Genomic DNA, 23,410 nt, shown 5'->3' with positions numbered 1-23,410 from the left:
GGTGGGGGGGATGTGAGAAAACCTTGATCTATGCAGGAAATAGCCCGACTTGATTATGTAAAGAGTTGTCACTTTGGATGGGCTAGCACCAGCAGGAGAGTGAATTTGTGTGGGGGGGTGGAGGGTGAGAAAACCTGGATTTGTGCTGGAAATGGCCCACCTGTTGATCACTTTAGATAAGCTATTACCAGCAGGACAGTGGGGTGGGAGGAGGTATTGTTTCATGATTTCTGTGTGTATATAAAGTCTGCTGCAGTTTCCACGGTAAACATCTGATGAAGTGAGCTGTAGCTCACGAAAGCTCATGCTCAAATAAATTGGTTAGTCTCTAAGGTGCCACAAGTACTCCTTTTCTTTTTGCGTATATCAATAGTGTGTATGAAGTTATGGGATTTTGCTGTATAGTTGTTACTGAAATATGTGGTGAGTTTGCTAGTGACAACAAAGGAGGTGATCTGCATCCAGGAAGGTGTTAAACAACCATTAATCAGCAGTGGAATTGTAAATAAGGGATTTACAATACTGTAAGAGGGCTGCCCAAGCATCACACAAGGGGGGATTGCTCAACTCTGTGACTCAGCAAAGCCCAACAGGGCATGTCTGGGCTAGTGTTTTCCAGGCACATGGACTGAAGGTATAACATAAGGGACAGTGGCATCATGCCTTGGTCTTTCTTCTCCCCCACCTACACTAGAAGAAACAAGAACAGTGGAAAGACAAAGACTTCAGCTGAGGAGAATAGTCCCAGGCTCAAAAGGGGAATCCTGTGTATTAAGAACTGTAACATTCAGTGTGGTGAGAAAACTGCTTGATCCAAATACCGCTGAGTGTAATAAGGTTTAAGATTTTAGACTGTGCACTTACCTTTTATATTCTTTGGTAGTCATCCCTGACCTTTTTATGCCTACCACTTATAATAATTTAAAATCTATCTTTCTATAGTTAATAAATCTGTTTTATATTTTACCTAAAACAGTGTGTTTTCATTGAAGTGCTTGGGAAATCTCAGCTCAGTTTACAAAGGCTTTTGTGTGTCCTCTCCACATCAAGGGAGGGGCGGATTGGGTAATAAACTTACATTGGTCAGGCTTTGGACCAGGGCAAGATGATACAGTTCTGGGGTGCAAGGCTGGGGCTTGGGAGATTTGCTGGTGCCTTTCTCTGTGTGAATCACGAGTGGCTCTGGGAGCATTCATACAATCTAGCTGGGTGTGGGGCTCCATATGTTGTTGTGCTGAGTGATAACAGCACCTGGAGGGGGTTGCTACTTGCCACTAGCAAAGCATTGTGAGAGACAGTCCAGGCTGGAGAGTTAAGAAGGCACAGCGGTACCCCAGTTCCAGGTTGTACCCTGGGGATCCTGTCACAGGGTTTGAGCCGGTTCTGTGTTGTATTGTTGAAAAGGAACCCCTGAATATTGAACCTGGCCCTGGTTGCTGCTGATTCCTGGCAGAGGGTTACAAAAGTTCATGTTGAACCAACAACCTTAACTCTGCTTTCTTGTGTGTATACATTAGATACATTCTTTGTGATCACTTACTAATTCTCAAAGGCAACAATGCTTTCTACAACCTCAGATATATACATGTATCTACGTTAAGTTGATTACATTTACAAACACTGCAGACAAATTATCTTCAAACATCATTCTTCCAAATAAAGTACGGAATTCCTGCCCTTATACCTGTAGGTAAGATTTGAAGGATTTATTGCCTGGGTTATTTCAGCTGATATTCAAATGAAACAGGAAACACTATGTCAGCCTCAGTTTTAAAGCAACATTTCTTTTCATGTTTGAAATCTAGAATGACAAAAAACCTAATTCGTATGTTTTTTATCTTGCTAAGAAATTAGCAACTACCATAGGGGATATTTGAGATTTTTTGGCTACATATACTAGGCACTCGAGATTAGCATCTAGTCTTTTGTTTGTAAAATGAGTTTTCCCTATTCTCTCTAAATTAAAAAATTAAATAATTCAATGAACAATACTAAAGGAAAAGGCACCAGCTGTTACTGCTGCACAGCGCCTTCAATTTCCAAGAGTTATCACCAGTACTAGAGGGGAGGGCTGCTTGCTAAAATGGCACTTCTGCTGTTGCTATATCTAGTGACGTTCAGTTGGGCCCCCTCAAGCGTTCCTGTGAAGGAGTAATCTATTATTGGAAGTGAGCCTCAATTTGTGGAGAGCAACCCTGCAAACAAAAAGCTCAAGAACCTTCTGTCCACTGTGTAGCCCAGCTCAAGACCAAGAGATAGAGAAAGATGTGCAGTACTTGAGTGTTAATCTTCTTTGCATTAGTATTTGGCTTTCCTGATACGGGGGAGATGTTGAATCCAACAATAGTTGTAGTCTATACATTTTCTTTTTTAGAGAATGCCCTATAGCATCCCTTAGTGCCTGGTGTTTCTCAAACTTTAAGAAATTAGGCCTGATTCACGTCAATGGGAATTTTGCCATTATTTAGGACCAAGATTTCACCCTAGGACTTATCTAATACACACTGAAGCAATAGGACTCTTTGGGCCCTCAGGGGCGAGACTATAACCTTACAATCTGCTCTGGCAGGAGCATGAATTGTGAGTCAGCATCACAATTGCTTTCTTGTTCCCCACTTGCTTTGGGGAGTATTAAGATACTTCACCTTTTATGGGGAGTAGTTCTGTCCCTTGTACAACTTGCTAGCTCCTATTGCTGGAAAGTGTGTGTGTGTGCAGTCAGGGCTCCACTCATTCCCCTTCCCTGCCCACTTACTGATTCACAGACACCCGCACACATACAGAGCCTATTGTAGCAGGAAGCAGGAGACATAGCTTCCTGTTCTCCTTTCCACAGGTGAGTAAGGGCTGGGACAATGTCACCCTTAATGAGCAGAGGTGCCGTAACAATAGTTGACCGAAAACAAATTCATTCAGCAAAATGGAGGGATAAAAAAAGAGAAGAAAAAGGAAATAGACGGGGACAGACCTGGTGAGACCGTTGTATGGAGTGTAGTTGTAGCGGTGTCAGTCCCAGGGTATTAGGGAGACAAGATGCGTGAGGTCATACCTTTTATTGGCCCGACTTCTGTTGGTGAGAGACAAGCTTTACGCTACACACAGAGCACTTCTTCAGGTGAGGCTGTATCACACCTGCCTCCGTTCACTGTCCTGGGGGGTGGGTACCTGAAGTGTATTGCACTAGTGTATTAAGTGGGTACCTGAAGTGTAAATAAGAGCACTAGACAGGTAGGGGTAGACAAAGAAGCAGCACTTAGGTCGACGACAATGACAGGCAAGAAATGAAGTACTGGCATACACTTGATGAGTCATTAAAACCAGGTCCTCAGCAAACACCAGTTTGACCTTTCTGGCAAGGGGAGGCAAACACCTTTTTCACTAAATGGAAACAGAACCGCAGTCAGCTTAGAGCATATTTCCCGGGGGAGCATCTCAGCCTCCAGCCCTGACAGCGTGTGTGAAATAAACTCTGGGTCTCTTCCCAGCTCCTAGCTGAGAAAAATCCATGTCGCCTGAACCTCCGCCACCGCAGCCGAGAGGCCCAGGATCTAGCTGGACAGTGCCCAGCACCACAGGGCCCTGGCCTCTAGGGGCTCCCCCCAGTGCAGCTACCGGGCGGGGGGGCACGTGAGCGCTCAGCCTCACCGGCGGGCCCTGCCCTGGAGACTGGGTGCACCGTGGGGAGGCAGCTGGTGGCTCCAGGGCGGCCAGGCCAGTGGAACCTCAGCTCCCTGGAGGCAGGGCACAGTCCTGCGCTGGCCGTGGAAGGAGCTCGCCGGCCGCTGCCCCGGCTGGGCTGCGGATGAGAGCGGGTGGCCAGGCGCCCTTTTCCCCCGCTGCAGCGCGTCGCTCCCAGCCCGCCCCGGAGCGGAGCCATTGCAGCGGGCGAGCGCAGGCTGCGCCCAGGGCCGCTGCAGGCGCGGAACCTCCGCGCTCCCCCCGGGGCTGGAGAGCCTTCCCCAGGCACGCGCCTGCGCTGCCTCCGCCCCCTCCTCCGGGCCCCTCCTCTCTCCGCGCGGTGGCGCTCACCGGCTTTGTCAGCCCTGCCCTGGCTGGCCTGGGAGGCGGCAGCCGGGGCGCAGGCTGGGTGGGAGCCGCTGCCGTCCGCGCATACGTCCCGGCGAGCCGGCTGCAAGCCAGGGCGCTGCCGCCGGCGAGCGGTGGGGGGTAGCCAGGCAGGCACGCGGCGAGCCCGAGCTCGGACAGTCTCCTGCCCTGGGTGTCGGGAGCCCGGCAGCTTCCAGCCCTTGCCGTGCGGAGAGCGAGACGCCCGGCAAGCCAAGAGCCGGGCTGTCCCCGAGCCGCTGCCATCAGCCGGCAGAGGGGCTGGAAAGCCGCTGCCGTCAGCAGGCAGCAAGGACGGGGGGCCCACGGCGAGCAAGTTGGGGTGCAGAGGAGGAGGGGAGCCCTGCCCTCTCCCGGGAAGAGTCCGGCATGCAGAAGATGCCGTGCATGGCAGCGAAGAAGAGGAGGTTTTGTGGTCCCGGCTGCTTGGTGTTTCCCTGGCGCTCTTGCTTCCCCGCTTGGATTTGCGGCTGGGCTCTAATCTGCTGTCAAGCGGCGCGGACTGGGGATGCTGTTGAGACTTCCTCCCGCGTGCAGCTGCCTCAGTGCCAGGAGGTGAGATTTCCTTACCCGCCCTGTCTGGCTCAGCAGCCTCCAGCAGGAGTTAGACCTGCGGCTTTCCTTGCCAAGGAACCACGTTACACTCTTGCTGCAATACGGGGCATGATACTTGCAGAGCAGTGAGTGGTGTTTGTTCCTCCACACGCTGGTAACGATGCCTCTTTAATGTTGTGGGAGAGGGGGAGAAAGAGGCGCAATGTGCTGGCTGCGTTTTAATGCTTTTAAACAAGGGAGCCTTTTGATAATGCAGTTACGAAGTCTTCTAAACCGTTCTCTGTGCTCTCTCATCAGTAGTTATAAATGCTGTGGCCTTAACATGATTGTTTTCATTCTGGATCAAGGTTTTGAGGTCTGGCTGCCTTGCCTGCTTAATTTAGCATCGTTATAAAACAAAATGCTTTGCTGAATGCTGAGCTCTTTCTTTTTTATTTAATGTCTATGTTAGGCTCTCAAGGACTTTCTGTTCTCCCCTGGCGTGTAGCAGTGTTTCACGGGACTTCAATCTGCAATAATGGGATGGCAGCGGAAACATGAGCGAGCTCTTGAAATGTTTTGGTTGAAACATTTGTAACCAAACCCAAGAGTGAGATGCTTGCTTAAAAAAAGCCTCAGAATGAATCCAAAACCAGAGAGGCTTCCTCTAAACGAGTGAGTTTTGACAGGTCTTTGACTATTTATTGTCACTGTGTCCAATACTTGGGGCAAATCAGCAGAAAGGTACAAATTATGAAGAGAAAAGAGATCAATGTCTTTAGCTGATGCTAAATTGGCTGCCTGGAGTTGCAGGGGTAGTTGTATTCTAGATTGAACAGTCACATAGGGGAAGATACAAATTTTGGTTAACTGATATCTTTCTCTGCTACTCAGGCAGGAGCAGGGGTGACTTTAATATCCTCTTGAGCAGAGACTAGTGGTTTTTCTTTCTTTAAAGTATGGTAGATAATGCTACTCTTTTTAAAAGAAAAGTTGAGTCAGATTGCAAGCTCTTCGGGATAGAGACTTCCTCCCTACAGGTTTATAAGACACAATGCGCACCTGTGTGCGCGCAATGTGGTGCAAAACATAATTTTGAACACTTTTTGGGGAGTGGGAGGAAAGAGACGTTCCATTTTAGTGCACTGAATCAGTGTGACCGATCAGCTGAGTCGCACTGTCCAAGCAGAAAAGTTGTGGTTTAGCTATAATTCGTCTAGATCTGGCTGATATGCCTAAGGCTCAATCCTTCATGTTTTACCATAGCTCAGTCTAAGTTTATGCACCCAGTTCTTTTCCTCTTTAAATCAATGGCACAGCTCCAACTGTGATTTACTTCAGTCACAGCATGATTAGGCACCGTATTTCTAAATCAAAAGATTGAGGCTGTCATTCGAAAGTATTATAGCTTTCTTCTTTATGCATGGCGAAATCAAAGACTTGATAGAGGCATTATCACTGGCTATCCCAAGGGCTTGAAAAGCACGTCTTAATGCACAGGCATGCAGTTCACTTCGAAATTTTTGTAGGATCTTTCCATCAGCTACAGCCACCATTTTTTTTATTACTCCTCTCCTACAGAAGGGGAGTAAACATTTTCCAATTTTTGGTCCCCTAAAGCTTCCAGTCCTTGGTCCCTGCAGAAATAGACCGTCGCCTATTGTTGTAGAGTATATATTACAATATTACTAATTTTTAAAATATAGATAATGGACACCCTGGGGTTTAAGGACTTAAAAAGTTATCGGTATCACTGTTTTTTTCTGGTGAGGAGTCAACTAGTTAAATGAACTGAGTTTAAGAAGAGGGCAGAAGTCAGGAAATCATCCTGCAAGCCACTAGAGCTGTGATAGATGAGGGGCCAAAATTACAGCTGGTGTAAACAGAAATAACTACGTGTACTAAAACATCTTTGGAATTGCTAAACGTTATAGATGGAATTTCCTAACTCAGTGGTGCAGCCAACACAGGAATTCTATATTAGCCCTTATCTTAACAGATAAAGAAGAACTGTTCACAGAACTAAAACTTAATCATAACTTAGGTGCAGGTGATTATGATTTGGTCACATTTATAGTATGCAACCAGAATAAAGTCCAGACCAGTAATATATATACTTGGTGCTTTAACAGGACTAATTTCACAAATCAGAAAACAAGTGAGCCAAATCAGCTGGGAGGAAGAATTTAATCAGAAAAATGTGATTGATAATTGGGAATCATTTAAGAACATTTTACCAGCTGCCCAAAAAGTCACAATTGAGGAAGAAGGCTGTGCTGGTTAAAAAACCAACCTGGTTTAGAGGGGAAGCAAAGGTATGTGTAAAAACAAAATCTATCTAGTCTATCCTCTCAGATGGAAGAAAGGGGAAGTTGATAGTAATGAATGTAAACCAGAAGTTAGGAATTGTAGAAAATTGATAAGGGAAGCCAAAGTACACAAGGAGACATCTGTGGCCAGCAGAGTTAAGGACAATAAGAAGGAGATTTTTAAAAATATATTAGGAACAAAAAGAATCCTAACAATGACGTTGTTCCATTACTAGATGGAAATGATAAAATTATAAATAGTAATGCAGAAAAGGCAGAAGTGTTCAATAAATATTTCTGTTCTTGTATTTGGGGGGAAAAACAGATGACATGGTCTCATGATTTGGCGATGATCACATTTTTTCCATTCCAGTAGGATCGTTGGAGGATGTTAAACAGAAGCTACTAAAATCAGACATTTTTAAATCAGCAGGCCCAGATAACTTGCATCCAAGAGTTTTAAATCAACTGGGTGAGGAGCTCATTCAACTGTTAATGTTGATTTTTCAATAAGTCTTGGAGCACTGGGGAAGTTCCAGAAGACTGGAAGAAAGCTAATGTTGAGACAGTTTTTAAAAAGGGTAAATGGGGTGACCTGGGTAATTATAAGCCTGTCAGCCTGACATTGATCCCAGGCAAGATAATGGATTGGCTGATACGGGACTTGATTAATGAAGAATTAAAGGAGGATAATGTAATTAATGCAAATCAGTATGGGTTTATGGAAAATAGATCCTGTCAAACTAACTTGATATCTTTTTTGATGAAGATATCATTGTTAGGAAATGTTAATTAATATTCATCCTAAATTGACCTCTTCTTAATTTCCTCTCATCTCTCCTAGTTATTGACCTTTGCACCAGCCTAAATGATTCTTTCCCTCATAGGTGTTTACATTCATTGAAAAAGGTACGGTGTGGTGCCTCCCCTCTTACTTGTCTTTTAGCCAAGCTCTAGATAGTTGCGGCCAGGTCCTGATCATCACCTACGGGGTACCACTGACCTCATCAGGAGTGAGGGGCTCAGCATCTTTGAGGATTCATTTTTTTTTTTTTTTACTGTTCACCTTTCCTCATAAATTAATCTCTTCTGAACCTCTTAAACATTTTGTCATTCTTTTCTGAATTGCTTCCATTTTGTCTTCTGGTTAGGCAAAACCAGTAAAATAAGTGGCCCTCTAATGTGTTGTTAGCCTGAGGGTGCTCTGTAGTGTTTGCTGCTTACTGGAGAATTGTAACAGAGAGAGTAGTCCATCAGATAAGTTCAGTGAGCACCAAGGAAACTTCAAAGCTTGGCACTACTGTCCTAGGGCCTGTTCTTGAAATACTCACACAGATAGTCTCATTGACATGGAAATAAGTTATAGGGCCTAATCTTGCAAATCTTACTTGCATGATCAATCCTTATGTGAATAGCTTCACTGAGAGGAAGGATGGTCCAATGGTAAGGTACTAACCTAGGACCTGGGTTTAATTCCCTGCTCTGCCACAGACATGCTGTGTGACATTGAGCTTCTTTTGAGCATTCAGCTCTTAACCCCCATTTTACAGATGGGGAACTGAGGCAGAGAGGCTAATAGAACTTCCTTATCTCATGCAGTGTCATGAGGATAAATACATTAATGATTGTGAGGGATTCAAGTACTACAGTGATGCGGGGCCATATAAGGACCTAAGATAGACTGATGTTAATGAGTTCATTCACATGAGTAGGCAATACACTTACTACTTACTCTTAAGCCCAGGAGCAGGGCCCTGGTGCTTATTGCAGAGGCAGGAATCCAGTGAAAGGCAAAATGGGTCCCCAGGACTAGAGCCAGCTGGAAACTTTCTGATGAAACTGTTATGGTGGAAAATGCCGATTCGTTGTAATGAAATGTTTAGCCAAGTCTATTACAGATTTGACAAAACGTCACTGAAACATGCAGGCTTCCATTGGAAATCTGCCTATGTTTCAGGGTCCGCAGCTTTGACAGGAAGCTTTATTCAGTGAATAGCAGCCATGAAATTGACAAGAATGTCAATTTCACATTTAATTTCAGGAACACCATATTTTGGTGTTTCTGAAACAAAAATTTCAGCTGTCTTCAGTTTGCCTAGTAACTTTGGTAAATTTTTGCTTTTGTTCTGAATCAGAATGAATGCAAATTCATAAATACCGAAGTTCCCAAGTTTTGGCCAGCACTGAACCGCTGACAGAGTTGCCAACTCTTGTGATTTTTATTGCAAGTCTTGCAGTATTTGGTGATTTGTTTTCCCTTAAAGCCCCAGTTGCTGGAATAAAGAGATTGCTTGAAAATCTCAGCTTTCGTTTGAAATAAAAGTAAGTTTCTCGCCCTCATAATGAAGGAAAACCTGAAGTGACTGCACCCTAAAGGCTCAGAGACCAGAAGGCAAAGGAAAAGAATCCAAAATGTATTTACCCAGGCCCTCTCTCGCATGCTCTTCAAGACAATCTCATGATTTTTTGAATGCATGAGGTTGGTAATACTGCTACTAGGGAATTAAGGAGGATAAAGACATTGCAGAGACATTAAATGACACCAGTATCAGTCTTTCCACAGAAAATGTTGGCAAGAGAGCTATCCCAGACCTGTTCTCTTCAGGGAATAAAGATGAGGCACTGTTAGACACTGAAGTATCAAAAGAGAACAAATTGTAGTTCAGCCAAAAACAAATTACCTGAACTAGATAGTGGTGTTCATTAGGTACTTGGATGCTATAGCAATGGTGCAGCATCAGAGTCTAAATATAACAGAAAATAGCATGAAATGTCTGAGCTGCTAACGGAAATGTGCAGTCTCATAAAAACAGCCACTATGCTGGAGGGTAGCAAAAAATGTCACACCTATATTTAAAATAGGTGCTAAGTATGATGCGGGGAATAAACCAGTTAGCTTTTCTGGAGTACCAGGTAAATTTTGTTTGGCCTTTTCACCACATCTGCACACTGAGCTGATGTTTTCCCTGGACTGTCCATAATGATGCCCCTGTCTTGAAGTTTCTCAGATGGTTATCGTCACACAGATCACACCTTCCTTATAAAGTGTATTAATATTGCTACATTTTTGCAAAAAAACCTCCAACGAACAGCTTCACACATGCCGTCCCCGCAAAACAGAAACCTTTAAGTCAGAAATCCATGACCTGTACTTTTTTCTCAGGCCTTTTCACTCAGGGCTCTCTCCTGGTGGCAGGTTAACAGTGCTGATCAAATGCTACTTGTTTCTGGTGAGCTGATCTCTAGCTCTGCATTTCCTTAAAGCCAATGAGGAAATAAGAAAGTAAGATTTCCTGAGCCAGCTGTGTTCTTCTCTCCTTACTCACCATGTTCTATTCAAATCTTTAAAGTCGACAAGCCTTCCTTTAAAGAGAAAATATGGGTGCCCTATTGTTAGTTCTTTTACACCAGGATGTATGATTTATATATGCAGTTTGGGCGAGGTCCAAGGCCCAGTGAAGTCAATGGAAAGACAGTGCTGCTCTGAACTCAGTTAAGTGACACCAGTTAGATGCTGGTGTAGTGGACTGATGACTCAGCTCTTAGAACTTTACTTTTCTTGACAAGCTTCCTCTCTGCAAACTATATTAGTAGATACGCACCCGGTCCTGGCACTTGCCTATTTTTAAGTACGCTGATTAGTGAGGCAATAACTACCTCCACCCAAGCTGCTCAAATAATAGTCGGAGTGTAGCTAATAATTGATAGTGAACATATTTCCTGATTCAGTTAGAATAAGACAAATAGACCAGATTCGCTGGGTCTGTCTCTTAGCCCCCATATCTGGCACTGAATACAGGATTTTTAAAAAATGCATTATCCTATCCAAATATGGACTACTTTCTTTGCTCTTCTCTGGTTGGGTCGTATAGGGTTGGGGAGATATAAAGGGACTGTGTATTGAAGTCACCCAGACACTCTGAATTCTTAGTTGGCATGTTTTGTGTTGGCCTCTAAAAAAGGATAGACATACACCTATTCTGATTTCATGAGGGAAGAGGTTCTGCTGCCAGTGTTCAGTTCTTCACCAAGACAATGCCTTCCCAGTTACTTTATGGGTTGGATTTCTTTCCGAGACCTGCAGACCAGCTACAGTGTGCAGCTGAATGCTTAGTCCTCTAATCCTGAAAGGTCATTCTCCAGGGTCTGATTTCCATTTACACAGCCAGAGCAGTATAAACGGGCCTTAGTGTAAATGGGAATCAGGCCCCATATCTTTAACCTTGCGTTGTAGGTACCTAAGACAGCTAAGGTCAACCCTAGTTAAATAATACCAACTTGCAGGAAGGAATTGCTTGCTTCTTCCTTGTCTGTTGTAATATCAAAAACTGGATTGTGTCAGGAATCAGGGCCTGGTCTACAAAAGGCTGCGTGATTGACCACGCCACCTGACTGGCTGCAGAGGCCAGCAGGCTGGCCATAGCTTAAGAGCATCAGCAGCTCACTGGTTCCTCTGTGCTCATGTCCACCACTCTGCTTGCTCCTGAATTACCTTGTTCCTGCTGCTCGTGCTTTGCACCTTGGCTCTGTCCTGCCCATGCCTTGACCTCTCTTTGCCTACTGCCCTGCTCACTCCAGTGCCTGCCCTCCAGTTTGACCCTTGGTTTCAACTTCGGACTACTGACTCCAGCTCTGATCCTAGTCCTTGGGTCCTGACACCTGCTCTGACGACGAGGCATGAGGCCTACTCCAGCCACAAGGCTAGACCACCCTTGTCCCAGTTGGATGACAGATTCAGAAATCCTTAAAATTAAGGCCAGGGGTCCTCGGCGGTAGTATGGTCCCTATCAAGGCCCCAGCAGAACTGGCGGCTGCCATCCAGAACCAGCAGGTGTAAGTAACCACCCTGCTATCGCAGAATGTGGCCCTGCAAGTGCAGGTGGCTCTGCTGGCTCATCCTACTCCATCCCTCCCAGAGCCGAAGATTTCATTGCCCAACGAATTTGACAGAGATTGGGACACGTTTTGGGGGTTTCTGAACCAGTGTCGGCTCCTGTTCCTCCTACAGATCATTCCCACAGACCAGGCCTGTGTGGGGCTCATCTTAAGTTTGTTGAGAGGGGAGGCATTGGCCCAAGCTTCTCTCCTCCTGGAACCGTCCAGCCCCCTCTTGCGACAATTGGAGGAGTTAATTCAAGCCAGGTCCCTCATTTTTGACAACCCCCACTGTGTGCAGACTGCTGAGGCAGGCCTTATGGCAGGGAGGCCAGCCCATTGCCAAGTACACTGCTGATTTTCATCCTTTGGCTTCTGACCCCAGGTGGAATGAGGCAGCACAGTGCCACCATTTTTGCCCAGGGTTAGATGAGGATATAAAGGGTGAGCTTCTGTGGGTGAAGCCACCGTCCTGTTTGAACAATCTGACTCGTGATCAGAACTGGCGATGGCCTCTTTTAAAATCTCTTTCTAGTAATGAACTTGTTTTATTTAAGCCGTGTTTAAAGTGAAGTGTCTGGGAAACTCCATTTGGGGTTTATTTCTATTAAAGAAATAATGGACTTGTATTGTCTAGGAGAGGGCTAGGCAGTACAGAACATACATTTCTGGGGGAAATCTAAGACTGGGATGTGCTGGGGTCACCATGCCGTTTAACCAAGGCAGGTGAGAGCCACAGTGTAAGTCAAGCCTGTGGCTGGCAGGCTGCATTACACACAAACACTCAGGGTGTGGCTTGCATGTTGGAAGGCTGTTTGTGTGCAACCCAGGTGGGAGCTACTTCAGCAAAATATTATAAGGCACCCAAGGTTGCAGGGCAGGGGTGGTGCAACTACTCATTAGTCTGGATTGTGCCCGGGTCTGTCACCCTGGCCCCCCTGGTTGTGGAGGAAAGCTGGAAAATGTGAACCCTAAAGGCTCAAAACCAAGGTAGTAAATAAAAGGAACCTAAACTTTTAAACATGTCTCATGATTGTGAGGTGGCCTGACTCATGATTCTGGAATGTTTGGTGTCAAATACTGAAGGTGCATTATGATAAGCAAACTTTGCTGTAATTCTGGTTTAATGTTTACATTGTGAATGGAATCCTCCAACAGCATTTCACCGGGAAACACACACTTTTAGGAAGTAATTGCAAAACACTTGGTGAAGTCATGATCTCATTGAAATCAATGCGAGTTTTGCCATTGACTTCAACAGAGCCAGGACTTTTCCTCAAGTGTCAAATTAAAGTCAGTGGGCTCATGTCAGTGGAGTTACATTAGATATTATACTGGCTCTAAAGCTACTCTGCAAAACTTTCTAGGTGACAAGACTGAATTGTGTTCTAACAGTTTGGCAGACTACAACATTGTAACTAGGTCCTCCCATAGGGTATAATTACATTGTAGATGGGATCTAACTGTGTGCCTCTCAACTATGGAAAGGTCTGGAACCAGTAGGGTTAGCTTGATCCTGAAGTGCTAATTAATGAGTAAATAGTAAAATTGTTTTTCTTAGTGACAGCTTACTACCAAAGACACAATATGGCACTGCAGGATCTATTCATATCTGAGAAATAATTGGCAGCTTTCCGTCACAGTGAATTTTTGCCTGTGGTGTGGGCCAGACCAAAGTGGACGCGTACATTCACTTGTAAATAGTCTGATTCTAGTCTGACACATTTTTCAAATAAGCTAGACTTCTTTATGGATTTAGATTGATAACACGAAGTGGGTTTGGACTTTTTAACCTCCTGAAATGATGCTGTTACTAATTGTTGACATTGCTAAAGCATGCCAACTGGACATTGCTGAGTTTTCTTCCATAAGGTTTTGGGCTAGACTGTTTCTCCAGGGCAAAGCCTGTAGTACAGGACAGCAGGTAGTTGTGCTGCTCCCTCACCATCTCAGGAAGGAATTGAGGCTAGAGGAGCTGTGCTCTGTTCCTTGCTCAGAGCGGTGGTGTGATTTTGTTGCTGGCTTATATCAACAGCAAATATCCACCCATTCTCCATCACTCCTTATCTGACTGCTCTGGGGAGGGGGGGGAGTGGGTGCATGGAACAGCACCTGCTCATGCCTGGACCCAAGGTCTGAGTAGCATGTAGGGATGTTAGTGGGATTTCTCATTCTCCTACATAAGCCTGTAAACCAAGTCACAGTGTAGCTTGTAGTAAGCTTTGAATTTGTTACTGCCTAAAAAACTGAGCTAGTTTTATGGGTTGGATGGCAGTGCAAGAGAGAGAAAAAACTTAGGAGAGGGCTTCTCCTAAACCATCCACCCATCCTTCTTACTCCGTAAGCTACAAATTCTTCTTACCAGATAGCGTCCAATTTTGATTTGTGCTTTTGGCTGCTTAATTTCAGGTATGTGCAGTTGTTATGCACTCACAACTTTTAGGAAGTTGTGAGTGCATAACTGGACCCAATCCTGCCCTCAGATACACAGGCATAACTCCAATTGAAGTTATTGGGCTAAATTCTGTACCTACCCATGCCTAGAGGCTTGTAGGAGAATACGAAAAGTGATTCACTAACACTTGACAAATAATTCATGCCTTTGATATATGGGGGTCCTATCACACCTCGTGCACCAGTGAAAATGAAATGGTCATGAAAATGTTCACAGGTCTCTAGAAATTCCCAAGTTTAGCTTGAATGAATCATCTGAAAATTTGTAGGAAGTGCATTATTTGCTATATTATCCATTATTTTCTTCTTTGAAAACATTCAGTCATCCAGTCTCGGAGCAGACAAAATCCCATGTGATGTTGGCAGCCAGTCACTCATTAAAAGTAATGAATAGCAAATATGCTAAATGAACAGTTCCCAAACAATCTATAGTCTGGCACTATTCTTACATAAAATACTGGCGAATACTTATGAATAAAGCATATGTTTGCAGAAATTGGGATCTAGTCATGGCCTTCAGTTTTGCAAAATTGGGCTTTCACAAAACCGAAAGCCAATAGAACTGTTTTTGGGCTTTTATTTAATTTCAAAAGAAACAAATTAAAAAAACCCAAACAAACCGAACCATTCTCTTGATATGCTGGCACCCTAACTTTGCAGCCTTTGTGAACAGGAAGCTTGGTCTGCACACAGTTGTTGTACGGTTATAACAATTGATTAGGGATGTGATGAGTTTTTATTAATATAATTATAGCAGCACAAACACTGTAGTGTGGATGCAGTTATACTGGTATATCTTATTCCCCTTCTCACACAGGAATAACCTATACACATATAAGCACACTTATGTCAGTATAACTGAATCCACACAAGGGGAGTTGTACTGTTTTACCTATACTGGAGTAGCTAAAGCTGTACAACTCCTTTGTGTGTAGACAAGGGCTGAGAGTGAATGGAAGGAAATGTAAAACTGACTAGTCTATTTCTATTGTTTTGAGCTCTGGGACACGCCAAAACTAAACAGAGCTGTGTAAATAGTGACAAAGAAATTCAGGCCAGATTCCTGAGCAGTATAAATTGGCAGTTCCATTGAAGTCAGTGAAACACCAGTTTACACCGGCTGAAGATCTGGACCCTGATTTTTAACCTGTCAGTGTTTTTCAAAGGAATAAAGGAAAGGTGAAGAAAACGTGTTTTGAAGGTTTCAGAGTAACAGCCGTGTTAGTCTGTATTCGCAAAAAGAAAAGGAGTACTTGTGGCACCTTAGAGACTAACCAATTTATTTGAGCATGAGCTGTAGCTCACAAAAGCTCATGCTCAAATAAATTGGTTAGTCTCTAAGGTGCCACAAGTACTCCTTTTCTTTTTGCGTGTTTTGAAGGAAATTCTAGAAAAGAGGAGAGGGTATAAAAATAGCACAATGTCAGGCAGGTGACCGTCATGCAGAATTGCCCTCTGGTAACAAAGTTGTTGCTTTGAAATATTTTTCTGTCCCCTGCTTCTGTATGAGAAACCCACACAAACAATGGGAAGTTGACTAACTGATGGTACGGGTGGAACATTGAAACTGATGTTTCGCAAAGCTCCTGTCATAAATATAAAGGGAAGGTTAAACCCCTTTGAAATCCCTCCTGGCCAGGGGAAAGCTCCTCTCACCTGTAAAGGGTTAAGAAGCTAAAGGTAACCTCGCTGGCACCTGATCAAAATGACCAATGAGGAGACAAGATACTTTCAAAAGCTGGGAGGAGGGAGAGAAACAAAGGGTCTGTGTGTCTGTCTATAGTCTGTCTATATGCTGGTCTTTACCAGGGATAGACCAGGAATGGAGTCTTAGAACTTTTAGTAAGTAATCTAGCTAGGTATGTGTTAGATTATGATTTCTTTAAATGGCTGAGAAAAGAATTGTGCTGAATAGAATAACTATTTCTGTCTGTGTATCTTTTTTGTAACTTAAGGTTTTGCCTAGAGGGGTTCTCTATGTTTTTGAATCTAATTACCCTGTAAGATATCTACCATCCTGATTTTACAGGGGGGATTTCTTTATTTCTATTTACTTCTATTTTTATTAAAAGTCTTCTTGTAAGAAAACTGAATGCTTTTTCATTGTTCTCAGATCCAAGGGTTTGGGTCGGTGGTCACCTATGCAAATTGGTGAGGCTTTTTATCCAACATTTCCCAGGAAAGGGGGGGTGCAAGTGTTGGGAGGATTGTTCATTGTTCTTAAGATCCAAGGGTCTGGGTCTGTAGTCACCTAGGCAAATTGGTGAGGCTTTTTACCAAACCTTGTCCAGGAAGTGGGGTGCAAGGTTTTGGGAAGTATTTTGGGGGAAAGGACGCATCCAAACAGCTCTTCCCCAGTAACCAGTATTAGTTTGGTGGTGGTAGGGGCCAGTCCAAGGATAACGGGTGTAATATTTTGTACCTTGGGGAAGTTTTGACCTAAGCTGGTAAAGATAAGCTTAGGAGGTTTTTCATGCAGGTCCCCACATCTGTACCCTAGAGTTCAGGCAGGTGACCGTCATGCAGAATTGCCCTCTGGTAACAAAGTTGTTGCTTTGAAATATTTTTCTGTCCCCTGCTTCTGTATGAGAAACCCACACAAACAATGGGAAGTTGACTAGCTGATGGTACGGGTGGAACATTGAAACTGATGCTTCGCAAAGCTCCCCATCCAGCAAAGCATTGAAGTGAGCGCTTAAAGTTAAGCACGAGTAGTTCCATTGAAATCAAGGCAAAGGTGTGATATTAAGCTGATGTTTCTCTAAATATTTCAATCTTAAAACATCCTTCTCTTTTAAATTTCTTGAAAACTTTTTAGTTGATCCTGGGTTTTTGGCAAAAGACACTTTTGATTTTTACATGTGTGGGACCTAAAACTGACTGTCCCTCTTAATGCTCTTTTTAATTTAATTTGTGTAGCAGATTGGACATGATGTTTCTTTGGGACTCCATTACGATAGAGGAAATGCAATGAAAAGGGCTGCATTGATTCCTCAGATGATTAAAGCTGGCAGTAGTTCAGAGTCTCGCTAGATTAAAAAGGACCACTTGTTAAATTATATTACTTTTATACTGTTCCAGATAAAATTCTTGCAAGCCTTCATCAGTGCAGAAAGAGAGATGAGGCTTACTTGGCAATATTTTGTGCATCAAATCCTTGGACATTTATTTTCCTTCAGATACTGTAACTGTGGAAATTAAATTTTATTCAGATCATTGACTGAATCACTGTTTTAAAGAACATATGGAAAGAGATGCACATCTTGTAATATATATACACACACACACACACATGCAAGTCAAGAACAATGTTCATGTTGCCATAAATGGTTCATTCAAATTGTAGAATCCTCCTAAATAAGTGACATATATTTGAGTAACTTTTGCCCCAGCTATATTGGTTTTCTCTAATAAAGGGTAATATTACTCCTATTGAAGTCATAATGCAGATAGATTTTTTTTTTTTTGCATTTGCTGTCTTTTGAAAACAAATAATCCCGCCCCCCCATAATTAGGGGAGAGAGCAACAGGTTTGAAAGGAAAGTAGTGAATTAGATACAGTATATTGGTGTTCTGATTAAAATTATGATCGCATTCAATATTGCCTGGCCTTTTTGATGGTAATGATTATATAGTTGTAGCATGGGTGTGTGGCCTCCCTTGGAGATGGACAGAGACAGTCACGAGCCCCCCCCAGTGGGTAGAGGCGGGACACCCACACGCACCCTGCTGGAAGCAGAAGAGTGGGACAGGAATCAGAAGTATAAAAGGCCAGCCCTCCAGCTCCGTTAAAGGGGAGCTGCTGGAGCAGAAGGATGTCTCTCACCCGCTGCTAGAGCTCAGACCTGACAGCAACCGCTGCAGCACCCGACATCTGGAGGGACTGCAAGAGCTGTCAGTTGCTGAAGACCTTGAGGAGTTTCTGGGGCTGCCGTTATCTGTTTACCCCAGTGAGACGGATGATGACCCTGGAACCCACGTACCCCTCCTTGAATGGGAGTGTAGGAAGTAGCCCAGGGGAGCTGAATATAGTAGCTGACTGACAGCTGGCCGGTGTGTTGCGGCCCAATTTCCCTCCTGACCCAGTGGCAGACCACTCTGCCACTGTTATGGCCCTGGGCTGGGATGAAGTGGAGTCAGGTGGGCCTGCGTCCCCCTACCACTGCCACTCCACCCCAACTGTTTGCTGCCCCGCCATTTGAGGGCCTGGGCGTAGAGACTCATTATTGCTCAGTCCTGAGTACAAGCCCGAGTGTCCTGACTTTGCTGCCCGCCCTGTTCGAGGGCCTGGGCTAATAGATTCCTCATTTGCTGTGTCCTGAATACCAGCCTGGGCCACCTAATTGCTTGCTGCCTCACCCTGCTGGAGGCCTGGGGCTTGTGGACACTCCTGCTCTACCCTGACTGTGGGTTAGAGCCCCCTAACTGTTTGGTGCCCTGTCCAGTTGGAGGACTGGGGCCCTTAGACTCAGTACTGGATTACCCCACTGAGTAGCAGTGAACCCGATGCTAATTCCTCTCTGAATTGTGCTCTTCCAGAGGACTTATAGTGAGCGGGCATGGCCTCCCTCCCAGACAGAGGGACAGCTGCAGCCCCCTTACAATAACTCTGAATAAAGAGCCAAATCATATTGCAGAAGAACATGACCATTAAGCCTGTATAACAAACCAAAGTGCGTTCCAGTCCTATATTGTACACTGTATTGACAGGTTGTGCGAGCTTTCATCTTGTGTGAGCTCGCACACGTTGTGAGTTGAAGATGACTTACAATATTGACTGACTGTGAATAACAGGCACAAAAATGACTGTCCTGAGTGCAAAAGTACACAGGTGATCTTGCGTAGGGAAGTTATCTTGTGATGAGCAGGTCTCCTTGAGTTCTTGCAACTTCATGATTAACAACAATACTTGCAAAGTTCTGGTGTTCTTAGCTTGCTTGTAAGCCTTTCCCTAGAAGCATGCTTAATTGCTTTTCTACGTGTCTATTCATTATTACTGTTACTATTATTTGTTATTACTCATATTGTCGTAGTGCCCAGGTGCCCCAGTTGTGGACAAGGACCCCATTGTGCAATACCGACATATGAATAGGGTGATCACATAGCAAGTGCAAAAAATCAGGATGGGGGTGGGGGGTAATGGGCACCTATATGAGACAAAGCCCCAAATATCGGGACTGTCCCTTTAAAATCGGGACATCTGGTCACCCTTCATCTGAAGTGTAGAACATGTAAAGCTTGTGGGCTCCATTCTCTGTTACCTCTCACCTCCTGTAGTCACTCACCTCCACTGCAAAGTGAGTGAAAATGCTCTGAGGTTAAAATGGTAGCATATTATACTCGTGTACACCACTGTCAAGTGGGTAAGTGAGATGCGCAGCAGCAGCCCCAGTTCAGAATCCATATGGATAGGTAAGAGGGAATGAAAAGAACAGGGCAATTTATTAAGTGATCCATCCCCTATCATACAGTCCCAGCTTTTGGCAGAGGTTTAGGGGGACACAAAGAATGGGGTTGCGTCTCTAGCCATCTTGGCTAATAGCCATTTATGGACGTATCCTCCATGAACTGTGTGCACGCTCCATGAAGTGTGCCCTTGTTGCCAATGGCTAATGGCATTTTGGGCTGTATAAGTAGGTTCAATGTCAGCAGATCGAGGGACGTGATCATTCCCCTCTATTCAACGTTGGTGAGGCCTCATCTGGAGTACTGTGTCCAGTTTTGGGCCCCACACTACAAGAAGGATGTGGAAAAATTGGAAAGCGTCCAGCGGAGGGCAACAAAAATGATTAGGGGACTGGAACACGAGACTCATGAGGAGAGGCTGAGGGAACTGGGATTGTTTAGTCTGTGGAAGAGAAGAATGAGGGGGGATTTGATAGCTGCTTTCAACTACCTGAAAGGGGGTTCCAAAGAGGATGGCTCTAGACTGTTCTCAGTGGTAGCAGATGACACAACAAGGAGTAATGATCTCAAGTTGCAGTGGGGGAGGTTTATGTTGGATATTAGGAAAAGCTTTTTCACTAGGAGAGTGGTGAAGCACTGGAATGGGTTACCTAGGGAGGTGGTGGAATCTTCTTTCTTTGAGGTTTTTAAGGTCAGGCTTGACAAAGCCCTGCCTGGGATGATTTAGTTTGGGATTGGTCCTGCTTTGAGCAGGGGGCTGTACTAAATGACCTCCTGAGGTCCCCTCCAACCGTGCTATTCTATGATTCTATTTAGTTATCTAATTTTTTGTTTGAACCCAGTTATACTTGTGGCCTTCACAACGTCCCCTAGCAATGAGATCCACAGGTTGACTGTGCATTGTGTGATGAAGTACTTCCTTATGTTTAAAAGCTGCTACCTATTAATTTCATTGGGTGACCCCTGGTTCTTGTGTTATGTGTAGGGCCCTACCAAGTCATGGTCCCTTTTGGTCAATTTCACGGTCATAGGATTTTAAAAATCATAAATTTCATGATTTCAGTTATTTAAATATGAAATTTCATGGTATTGTAATTGTGGGGGTCTTGACTCAAAAAGGAGTTGTGGAGGGGTCACAAGGTTACTGTGGGGGGGGTTGCGGTACTGCTACCTGGACTTCTGCACAGCTGCTGGCAGTGGTGCTGCCTTCAGAGCCGGGCAGCTGGTGAGCGGTGGCTGCTGGCCAGGGGCCCAGGTCTGAAGGTGAGCTGCCGCCAGCAGCAGCGCAGAAGTAAGGATTAGGGATGTAAAATAGTAAACGGTTAACTGGCAAGCATTAGTCTTACTGGTTAACCCACCCTAACTGTTAACCCCAGCCCCAGCCACGCCGGCCGCCAGAGCAACCCCAGCAGTTCACCGGTTAAACGATATAATTTTAATCGTTTAATCGGATAACGTTTAAAAACAATATTTACATATTTACAAATTCTGAAAGCAGCAGTGCAGAAGTAAGGGTGACATGGTATGGTATGGTATTACCACTCATACTTCTGAGCTGCTGCGGGCAAGGCGCTGCCTTCAGAGCTGGGTGGCCGGCCAACGGATGCCGCTCTCCCGGCGGCCCAGCTCTGAAGGCAGCGCAGAAGTAAGGGTGACAATCCCGCGACTCCCCCTAAAACAACTTTGTGACCCGCCCTGCAACTCTCTTTTGGGCCAGGACCCCCAATTTGAGAAAAGCCGGTCTCCCTTGTGAAATCTGTCTGGTAGAGGGTAAAAGCACACACAAGACCAGATTTCACGGTCTGTGGTGAGTTTTTCATGGCTATGAATTTGGTTGGGCCCTAGGTATGTGAAGTGGTAAAGAACATTTCACTATTCACTGTCTCCACACTATTCATGATTTTATAGACCTCTGTCATCCCCCCACCCTTAGTCCTCTCGTTTAAGCTGAACAGGTCTAGTCTTTTTTTTGTTTTAAATCTCTCCTCCTGTGGAAGCTGTTTCATTCCCCCAATCATTTTTGTTGCCCTCCTCTGTACTCTTTTACATTCTAATATCTTTGGAGAAGGGGCAACTAGAACTGCATGGAGTATTCAAGGTGTGCATCTACCATGGATTTATATAGTGGCATTATGATATTTTCAGACTGATTATCTATCCCTTTCTTAATGGTTCCTAACATTCTCTTAGTTTTTTCCACTGCCGCTGCACATTGAGCAGATGTTACCACAGAACTATCCATGGTGATGCCAAGATCTCTTTTCTGAGTGGTAACAGCTAATATAGTTGTACACATCATTTTGTTTGTGTAGTTGGGATTGTTTTGCACTGTGCATTACTTGGCATTTATCAACACTGAAATTTCATCTGCCATTTTGTTGTCCAGTCACTGAGTTTTGTGAGAACCCTTTAACTCTTTGCCGTCAGCTTCGGACTTACAAAATTACGTAAGATAGTTATCATCTGTAAACTTTACCACCTCACAGTTTGCCCCTTTTTCCAGATAATTTATGAATATGTTGAACAGTACTGGTCCCAGTACAGATCCTTGGTGGGGGGGGGGGGGAAGGCGGCTCTCTCCACTGTGAAAATTGACCATTTATTCCTACTCTTTGTTTCCTATCTCTTAACCAGTTCCTGATTCATGAGAGTACCTTCCCTCTTAGCCCATGACTGCTTACTTTGTGTAAGAGCCTTCATGAAAGGTTTTATGAAAGTCCATGTACACTATATTCACTGGATCACCTTTGTCCACAGGCTTGTTGACACCTGCAAATAATTCTAATAGATTGGTGAGGCATGATTTCCCTTTACAAAAACTGAGTTGACTCTTCCCCAACATATTGTGTTCATCTAAGTGTCTGATAATTCTGTTCTTAACTATAGTTTCAACCAGTTTGCCTGGTATTGAAGTTAGACTTACTGGCTTGTAATTGCCAGGATCACATCTGAAGCCTTTTTAAAAAATTTGCATTACATTAGCTAGCCTCCAGTCCTCTGGTACAGAGGCTGATTTAAGTGATCCGTTACATACCACAATTAATAGTTCTGCAATTATTTGACCTTCTTCAGAGCTCTTGGGTGAATACCATCTGGTCCTGGTGACTTAATAATGTTTAATGTATGAATTTGTTCCAAAACCTTCTCTGACATCTCAAAGAACAGCTCAGGTTTTTTCATGAAACTCACTTTTTCATTTTCAATGAGCTCTGCTACTTGAGAAAGAAAGTCTTAGCTATGTCACTAGTGGAACCTGAACGAGGAGGTGCATTTTACAGCACTTTTGAAAGGTCATCAGGTTTGGACTCAGCCAGATTTCCAACTTTGGCCACCGTGAAGTTGCCTGTTAAGGCCATGGCCCTGTAAACACTTTTATGTCTGTGCTTAATTTTACTCCTGTGAGTAGTTCCATTGAGGAGGAGTGGTAGTAGGAAGTTCAGACGTGTATGTAAGTGTTTGCAAGATCTCGGCGTAAATAAGCACCTAATTTGCATGGGTGTTGGGCATTCAGAGCATTTTAAGTAAGAAAAATGCAGCGCTTCATGGCCTTTTGCCTGAGGTTCAATGTAATACTACCCTAATTCTCAATTACTGAGGGACAGTCTCCACTCATTGATATATTTTGCTTTCCACAACCAACTTTCTGTACAACTTCTCATGAGTGATGTACCTGAATACTTAGATGCTAATATCTAAACCGGGGATTGGCAAATCCGCTGGCGGGCCGGGACAGTTTGTTAACCTGCAGCGTCTGCAGTTTCGGCCTA

General features: G+C 44.3%; 1 protein-coding gene across 1 annotated transcript in view; it reads left to right on the top strand.

Moving 5' to 3' along the window:
- The first annotated feature begins 4,091 nt into the window (after positions 1-4,091).
- The window catches only part of ELAPOR2 (endosome-lysosome associated apoptosis and autophagy regulator family member 2), a 139,788-nt gene continuing 120,469 nt past the window's right edge, over positions 4,092-23,410 (top strand). Inside the window, exon 1 of the mRNA XM_073328674.2 lies at positions 4,092-4,620. Within this exon, the coding sequence (XP_073184775.2) occupies positions 4,435-4,620 (186 nt within the window). The 5' untranslated portion in view covers positions 4,092-4,434. The remainder of the gene's footprint in view (positions 4,621-23,410) is intronic.

Source organism: Lepidochelys kempii, chromosome 1, assembly GCF_965140285.1.
Source record: "Lepidochelys kempii isolate rLepKem1 chromosome 1, rLepKem1.hap1, whole genome shotgun sequence".
Classification (NCBI taxonomy): Eukaryota; Metazoa; Chordata; order Testudines; family Cheloniidae; genus Lepidochelys; species Lepidochelys kempii.
Note: the sequence above shows the minus strand (reverse complement) of the source record. Positions and strands in the feature narration are given on the sequence as shown.